Source organism: Cryptomeria japonica, chromosome 1 (assembly GCF_030272615.1).
Source record: "Cryptomeria japonica chromosome 1, Sugi_1.0, whole genome shotgun sequence".
NCBI classification, from domain to species: Eukaryota; Viridiplantae; Streptophyta; class Pinopsida; order Cupressales; family Cupressaceae; genus Cryptomeria; species Cryptomeria japonica.
This window is the reverse complement of record NC_081405.1, coordinates 25,371,206-25,380,293: the sequence shown is the minus strand read 5'-3', so window position 1 is coordinate 25,380,293 and position 9,088 is coordinate 25,371,206. Positions and strand designations below refer to the sequence as shown.

The 9,088-nt window shown below is 32.0% G+C and overlaps 1 protein-coding gene across 1 annotated transcript; it reads left to right on the top strand.

Moving 5' to 3' along the window:
* The first annotated feature begins 1,022 nt into the window (after window positions 1-1,022).
* On the top strand, window positions 1,023-5,723 carry LOC131038908 (phosphoglycerate kinase, cytosolic). The gene is made up of 6 exons (XM_057971484.2): window positions 1,023-1,399; window positions 2,147-2,224; window positions 2,317-2,577; window positions 4,843-5,160; window positions 5,241-5,399; window positions 5,490-5,723. Exons 1-6 carry the CDS (start codon window positions 1,043-1,045, stop codon window positions 5,682-5,684), a joined length of 1,368 nt encoding a protein of 455 aa, XP_057827467.2. The 5' UTR covers window positions 1,023-1,042; the 3' UTR covers window positions 5,685-5,723.
* Window positions 5,724-9,088: the final 3,365 nt, after the last annotated feature.

Genomic DNA, 9,088 nt, shown 5'->3' with positions numbered 1-9,088 from the left:
CTCTCAAAGGTAATAATCAATTTTACATTGTGTGAATTCATACATATATCATGCACAAGTGAATATTTTTTTTAGGTTGGTGAGTATAAAGGATGGGATCATGCCTATAAGATGCAATTGCAAAGGTCAAATAGAATTATGAATGTGATTTTGTCAGTAATCATAAAAACCCTAAAGTCTATTTAGACCACAACAATCTACACATCTTTGTGGTTTTAGATCTAATACCTTGTCCACATAACTCAAATAGATCAAACAATTTCAAAGACAACAAGATACATATAAATTAACTAAGTATATCTTCTCTTCTTTTTTTCATCTTTCATATCCATTATAACATATTCTAATAAACCATATATATATTATTTATTTATATTTAGACAATTTATTCATTCATTAATATTCGATATATTTGTAAGATGAGTTTATTTCATCTAAAATAGCCCCTAACCACAAAGGATGTGACATTACACATGGTAATGCTCTTTCTCCCATATTTGTAACATTTTGCCTTAGGGAAAGAAAAAACAATATAAAGTGGAGTAAAAAATAGACTATTTTAAAGCTCTCCAAAGATGTGCATTATGAATTTCAAATGTGTGATTTTCATGAGGTTGGCTTCTTGTTTGAACATCATTTTTTATGAGTAAGTTTAAATATTACATTGTAAGCTTTTACATGTTTAGATAGCTCATTTGAAATTGAAGTAGTTTCTATAATAAACTCATCTATTACTATGATTTAAAATAAATCATTTAAACAAGTCAAAACTTAAAATATATTGTTTTTAAAAAATAAAAATTATTTGCTATAATAATTTACTATATAGATTGTTAAAAGATTGATAAACTAGAAAATCTCCTGCTTATAATTTTTTATCTGTTCTGATAATTTAAGATGTGTTGACAAAATAGAATCTCCTGCAATGCCAAACCCACAATCAAATTATGACCCTTGACGTTAGCTGTTTAAACCTTGGGATAATACTCCACTGGAGCCACCTTAGCATAGTTTTACATAGGAAACCTCACAGAAACCATCAATGGCGGAAGCCACTAAGGCACTCATCGACAAAGCTGCTTTAAGATCTGTACCTCCGCCATATTTTACGAAGCCAACCTCGATATTTTCCCATGCCAATTGTAAGCCTTATAAATCACCTCAACTTGTGGGCATGCAGAGCAAAGCACTTGCAGCGATTATGGCGATCAGAAAGAAGAGTGTGGGTGAACTTGGTGAGAAGGATTTGAAGGGGAGGCGCGTTTTGGTTCGTGTTGATCTCAATGTTCCACTGGATTCATCTAGAAACATTACAGATGATACACGCATAAGAGCTGCCATTCCCACCATCAAATACTTAATGGTTCATGGTGCTAAGATTATACTCTGTTCTCATCTGGTAAATCTCTTCCCCAAAAGCTTCTAAAAATCAATCTGCTTTCAGCTGTAAATACTCTTGCTTGCTGACCTGACAAAGTATGTATTCAAATTCTTTCAGTATGGTTAAACAGCACATTCTAACTGTCAATTTGTTTAAGTGGATCAACTTGAATTACACTAGTTCTTTCAAAAGACCCACCTATTTATATGATTTCAAATGAATTACTGTAACAAATTAAAACTTAAAACGTACTGTTTTATTATAAACATATAATTTTTGAGTTCATAACGTAATTGTATTTAACAAACATATGATTTTTGAGTTCATAACGCAATTGCATTTAACTCATGGTAAGTTTATTTCATTGTATTTAACTCATGGTGAGTTTATTTCATTGGTGTTTCAGTTTACATGGTGGTTCATGTATTTTTATCCGAAACATTAAGAAAATAAATTCATTCAACTTTTATCACAAATTAAGCACAATTATGTACTGTTTTAGCCAAAATCATTTTAACTGTCCAATCTCCTATTAATTTAATTGAATGGGTTTCAGGTTTTTTCTCAATTTATTTAATGATGATCATGTAGTTTGATCCGAAACATCAAAAAAATAATCTTACTCAATTTTTACCAAAAATTAAGCACAATTATGTACTGTTTTAACCAAAATCATTTTAACTGCCCAATCTTCTATTGATTTAATTGAATGGGTTTCAAGTTTTTTCTCAATTTATTTTCAGTCTTAACTTTTCTGCTGTGCAGGGTCGGCCTAAGGGTATTACTCTAAAATACAGCTTGACCCCTCTTGTGGGAAGGTTATCAGAATTGCTTAATCATGAGGTATAGATGTTATTAAATTAATTTGCAATATCCTGCTCTGTTTGTAAGAACAGAACTCAAATCTGAAAAGGGCAAACTTCTTGCTTGCTCAGGTACTGAAGGCCAATGACTGTGTTGGTCCTGAAGTTGAAAAGCTGGTGGAATCTCTTCCTGAAGGAGGAGTATTGCTTCTTGAGAATGTTCGATTTAGAAAGGAGGAGGAGGCAAATGCTCCTCCATTTGCAAAGCAGCTGGCATCTCTTGCAGATCTCTATGTAAATGATGCTTTTGGAACAGCTCATAGAGCACATGCGTCCACAGTGGGTGTCACTAAATACCTCAAACCATCTGTTGCTGGTTTTCTCATGCAAAAAGTAAGATATTTCTTGTACTACCTGTTTTCACTAAGTTGACCGAATTCCATGCCATTGTTCTGCAACTAGGAGATATAGACAAACATAATGGGTATCCTAAATCTCTCCTTTAGCATTGCATTTTTCATGATTGAGATAAAGTAGATAGTAGATGTTTCATTGTTGATAGATTGAGGAGGGAAACCAGGTTCTCAGGTCTCTTACTATTAGTTTAAAAACGAGCAAAGAAAACACATAATAATGAACAGAAAACAGCAGAAAGAATAATAGACACAACAAAGAACTCAAGACACTAGATTAATGTGGTTCGCCACTAAGTGGCTACGTCCACCAGAAACGCAGGGAGAATTCTTATTAACCAATATCCAATTACACAGTACATCATATAAACATATCAAATATGAAATGAAGTGTCTTATGGGGAAGACAAACAGCCATGTGACTGTTGGGCTTCATATACCCAACAATCTCCCCCGTGAAGTCCAACCGACACAGCCTGTAACATTCCCTGCATCTCCATTCCAAGGCTCATACTACAACCAACTCTTGAGAAGATTTTAATATCGCCAAACTCTGTTCATGAACAATGCGAATTAATCTTCTCCAAGTCAGATAAGAGTTAAAAACATATTCTCTAACTACTTCATCCGGCAATCCATAATCAGGAACACTACTATCAATAGATGCATAATACACTCCTCCGTCAAAGTCACTTGCTTTTGTGCTCCCCCGTAATAGAATATCTAGAAGATCACCATTATCAGATTTTAATACCCAAATATAAAACTCTTGTACAGGTGTGAATAGCCTACAAACATCACTCCCAATTCTCACGGTTGCCTCACTGAATGAATTTGTTGTATTTTGGGCAGAAACTTGTGCAGTACCTGCAATCAATGCATTCCACTCCGCCTCTATTTCTGCAATCTGGAGCAATAAATCATCACTCTTTTGTTCTTTTTGAAATTCATTTTCCTCAAAGACCTTATCCTCAGCCTTTCCGAAGTCTTCTAGATCTTGCGCAGCCTTGAGCCAGAGGCTCTCTCCCGCCTCCGTGAGCTCTATAATCCCTGCACTCCTGGGATATTCAATCTCCAGGCACCCTGAATCCTCTTGTGGATTCTTTCCACCAAAGAAAGACTTTCCTATCAACAAGGCATACATTTTTGTGAGGAAAGAGTCCTTAGTTAGGAGCTTCCCATCACTTTCCTCTTGCTGAAATACGGTCTCTTCAGAAAAATCTCATTCTTTCTCAAAGACAGCCATTTATATAAACATATCAACTATGAAATGAAGTGTCTTTTGGGGAAGACAAACAGCCATGTGACTGTTGGGCTTCATATACCCAACACTTACATCATATAGAAATGATCAAATTGTTATCAGAGTCGTAAGAGTTCAAGAAACAAGAACAAAACACCACTTAGACAGTCCTAAAAATTAACACGGAAAACATTTTAAGTAGAAGAACTTAGAAGTTAAAACTATGGAGGCTTATCAAAGTACTTCATTCATCTGACAGAAATTTCAGCCTATCATCCATTCATCAGCCTCTGCAGCAGCTCCAGCATCATCTTTCATAGTAGATGTTTCATTGTGCTTTTTCGCATGTCAATAGTTTGGAACAGCTTAAATCACACACACTAAGCTTATATTTTTAGACTTAAAAGTGTTAAAACTCAGAGTTGATTGATATTTTTTAGGCTTAATATGTTGCTTAATGTATGTTGTCACACTAAGAATACACTTCTAGACTTGAAAGTGTTAAACACTCAAAGTTGACTAACATCCTCTAGGCTTAATTTGTTGCTTAGTGTGTGTGGTTTAAGGCTGACCTAATAGTTTGGTTTAAACAACATAGTCTAAGCTTTGATTTGTTTAGGTGGTTCATCTGAAATCACACTAGCTTCTCCAATAGAATCTACATATTAGTTTGATTTCCAATGAACCACCTAAACAAGTCAAAACTTAAAATGTGTCGTTTAAACCTGACCCATATCAACCTAATTTATAAACCCCTGACTGTGGAAACAAGGAAACTCTTTTACCTTTAATACTTTGTATTGTTCCAATTTGTTACTTTTTGCTTTTAATCCTATACCCAAAATGTGTTGTTTGAACCTGACCCATATCAACCTAATTTATAAACCCCTGACTGTGGAAACTCTTTTACCTTTAATACCTTGTATTGTTCCAATTTGTTACTTTTTTCTTTTAAACCCATGCCCAAGCTTGGAAGGTAAACTGAAGTGCTGTGTTAGGCAGGAACTTAACTATCTAGTAGGTGCAATTTCTGCTCCTAAGAAACCTTTTGCTGCAATTGTGGGAGGGTCTAAGGTCTCCTCTAAAATCGCTGTTATTGAGTCCCTGCTTGAGAAGATTGATGTCCTACTTCTTGGGGGTGGAATGATTTTTACATTCTACAAGGCCCAAGGGCTTTCTGTTGGAGCTTCAATTGTAGAGGAGGACAAACTTGATCTTGCCACATCATTGATTGCTAAGGCCAAATTGAAAGGTGTTTCTCTTTTGCTGCCAAGGGACATTGTTGTAGCTGACAAGTTTGCTGCAGATGCAGACAGTAAGGTTTGTGATATGCATTTTGTGAAATTAGAGCTATCCTCATAAAATGTCTTACAAAATGCTAACTGATACCTGGCATTCAGATTGTTCCCTCATCGGCCATTCCAGAAGGATGGCTAGGTCTTGACATTGGACCTCTCACCATCAAAACATTCAGTCGGGCTTTGGACACAGCTAAAACTATCATTTGGAACGGTCCCATGGGAGTTTTTGAATTTGAAAAATTTGCTCTTGGAACAGAGGTTTGTGTTTTCCTTCATGTGTTGATATCATACTGCCTCGTTTAGAATTATAACTGTGGAGATTGATTTTACATTGAATTTTTAATGCAGGGAATTGCAAAGAAGGTTGCAGAGTTGAGTGGAAAGGGTGTGACCACCATCATTGGTGGAGGTGACTCTGTTGCTGCCGTGGAGAAGATGGGTGTGGCTGATAACATGACACACATTTCCACAGGTGGTGGTGCCACCTTGGAGCTTTTGGAAGGCAAACCCCTTCCTGGTGTTGTTTGTTTAGATGAAGATTAACTCTCTATTGTAAGATGGCAATGATGTAGTTGTTGGAATATTATTGCATAATTTTATACATTTAGTCTTTTAGTTTATGTAGCATGATTACATAGTAAAATCTATTTTAGTTTTTTATTTTATTTCTAATAATGCAAGTTATTCATTTTGAGAAGTCTTTGGATGTATGTAACTTCTTTAGATAATGAGACAATAGTAATTCATTCATCATCAATTAATCTGATTTTTTATTATTAGATCAAGAAGCTCTTGTAATCTCTTTTGCTTAGCAAGAGGAGAATGTATGTTTGTCCTGCTCTAATGATTGAGAACTTGTACTATTGAAAGAGAGGTCATAAGTTGAAATTGGGTAGGAGGTAGGGTATGTATAGAGGAATGTTCATTTTGATTAATAAAAGAAGGATAAATATTATGGTTTTTTATAAGAATGAAAAATAATTATGGTTTTTTATAAGAATGAAAAATAATTTTTTTATTGATTATTTAATTGTTAAAAGTGTGATGTAGTAGAGTGAAAAAATAAAATCACGATTTTTTTTTGTTTAAATTTCAAAGATGGTATTCTATCTATAATTTAAGTAGCACTTAAATATGACAATTTAATGGAGTGCATAATTAGTATATTTAAATAATTATGAGTTATTTAAAAATAAATATAAGGATGAAAAGTGTATTTATAGTATTTTTAAAATTATTTTTTATTTTTTAGATGATTGTTTGTTCCAAGTGTAATAGTCTAGTGTCTAAGTGGTATACTTATATACAAGAGTTGACATTCAAACTATACAATAATTCAAGCCCAACTTTCCAATATGTTGTTTTCCTGGTTGAAGACTCTAGTTACAAACTTAAGATTAGTTCAAGGCTACACACAAAACCAAATTTGTGAATTCAAATTTAATCCTAGGCCCAAGTCAAATCACCTCCAACAAGTTGTTGTCCATTAACTTGAGTGTAAAAATATTCTAATGTTCATGCTACAATGTCATATAAAAAAAACCCTAATTTATTTTAGATATCCACACATATCCATCATCGCAACATCACTTGATTAATATAACATTACAAGACTATTGCATCAACATCTACAAATCATAAACAATAAACATAAGAATTTGTATTTATGCTTGGTGTCCCTTCTAAGTTGTTCTAAATTATTGAAATGATTAAGAGATTGACTAAAATGGTAGGAAACTAATTGAATTCCCTTCCTTAACACAATAATTTCTAATATTTCTTCTAAGAACCACTATTTTTATATATCAAAGTAAAACAAGATTCTAAAAAGCAAAACTACAAAGACCAAGGTCACTAAGCAAGTCTAGAACTACGAAAACAAGATCAAAGTCACACGTGTCTAGACTAAGGTTGCATGAATGAGATTGAATCATAATACATCATGGTTTAGTTTTTAGTATTTCATCAAAGGAAGAAAGGTTTGCAAAAAAGTCTCTTAAAGTTAAATTCTAAAGAAAGTTTTGTGCAAAATCTTTTAATAATTACATCTAAGAAGAAAAATGTATGAACATAAAATAAATAATATATTATAGCACAAGTGTACATGGAGAAAACCTTTTTGAGATCTAAAAACTCCACAATCCAAATAAAAAGTATCACCAATTAAAGATCTAAAGGAATTCTAAAAACTTAACAATAATCTACCAATATTTCACACAACCTTCATCTCAAGCACCTAATATATGAGGTATATAATACATCAAACCATCAAGTGACACATATAAAACTATAAGATAAAACCACCCAAAAATTGGCACCCAAATTCATAGCTTAAAAACTCAACACCCAAATCTCAAGTTGAATTTACAAACTGAAAATAGCATATTCCTTCAACCTATCATAACCTCATTAATCCACTTGCCAAATTGAGTGTTCCATTTCGATTCCATTATCTCTGCGAAAGATGCCTTATGATGTGCCATAGAAGACATCATAAACTTATCAAAAGATTTATCTCTCATTTTAGGGTAAAAGCACAAAATTGTGTCACATTGCAAGCCAACTTATTAGCACAAGTGAATTTAAGTAATTCTAACTAAAAATTAATTTTAGTCAAACATATGGTCTAGATAGATTCATTATAGCTAAGTTATATATGGGCCACAACTTTTTTAATTGGAAATGTCTACTAAATGTATATTTTATACCACTTTGGGTCTAATTACCAAAAAAAATCCTCGATATTTCAACAACTCCTACTCTTATAAAAAAAAAAATTGAAATGTAAAATACCATTTTATAGATCTATAAGTGAATTTTTCAAAATATATATCTTTTAATATTTTAATTAGTTTTTTATATTTTATATTTTATTTTTATTGAAAGTAGGTCATTAGCACTAAATATAAGGTTGATTATCTTTTCAAGAAAAAATACTAAAATTTATTTAAAATTTTTGAAAAAAATATGATGCAGTAGAGAAAAGAATCTATATCAAGATGATATTTTTTTTTCTAATTTGGATAAATAATTAAGAAAAAAGGTGGTGGCAATTGGAAAGAGTTATATTTCAGCACACAACTTTTCAAATTTATTGAAAAATATATATTTATAAAAAATAGTAAAAAATATATCCATGCACTAAAGTTTGAAGTTATCAATATACACAAAAAAAATTGAAGAAAAAAAGGTAAAATTTACTAAATAAAGTGTGATAGCTTGTGTAACTTCAATTTCAACATTTTATCAAGAACTAAATTATAGTGTTTACTTTATAAAAAACTACATTCAAATAAATTTTTAAATTTTCGTTAAAATTACAAATATAAAATAGACAAAAGAATATAAATTTTATTAGTTTACATCATTTCAAAATTTAAAACATATATTTCACTTTCTATTGATTTAATTTAAAAAGTTGAATCAGCATTGACCATTTCTTTTATAAAAGTGTGATGCGGCTTTTTACTTTTATCCTTTAGCTCTTTTTCATGTCAAACACATTTTTTCATTTCCTACATGCAAAAGGCCCAACTTTTAAAGGTCATAACTTTTGATTTGAGAAGTCGATTGGGCCTTTTTTTAAATTGTAGAATTAAAAGAGACCTAAAAAATAAGAACCCCTAGAAGTAGTGTCAAACAACTTAAAATATTTATTTTTAGCTAAAAACTAACTCTATAGCCTAGAAATTGAGTTTTATTTTATAACTCAAAAAAAATCACGCTTTATAATTTTAACATTGGAAGTAGTGTTGAGGTACCTTTCCTAACATTCTCCTACTTTTCAAACACCATGCAAAACAAAAGGGAGTATCAATATCAATATTGTGATCAAATTGTTAGGGGACAAGAGGGCCATAGACTCATAGCACCACCTTAATTTTTTTGTGGTCGTTGGCTTCATCAATGCATTTACAATATTGTGCAAAGAGTAATTTATTCCTTGT

What these genes read in the sequence shown, in the direction of transcription:
- LOC131038908 (XM_057971484.2), top strand. Translation starts at nt 1,043, where the DNA reads ATGGCGGAAGCCACTAAGGCACTCATCGACAAAGCTGCTTTAAGATCT. An exon ending in CAGAATTGCTTAATCATGAG is followed by an intron (nt 2,225 to 2,316) that starts GTATAGATGTTA and finishes TTGCTTGCTCAG; the next exon opens with GTACTGAAGGCCAATGACTG. An exon ending in CTGGTTTTCTCATGCAAAAA is followed by an intron (nt 2,578 to 4,842) that starts GTAAGATATTTC and finishes TGTGTTAGGCAG; the next exon opens with GAACTTAACTATCTAGTAGG.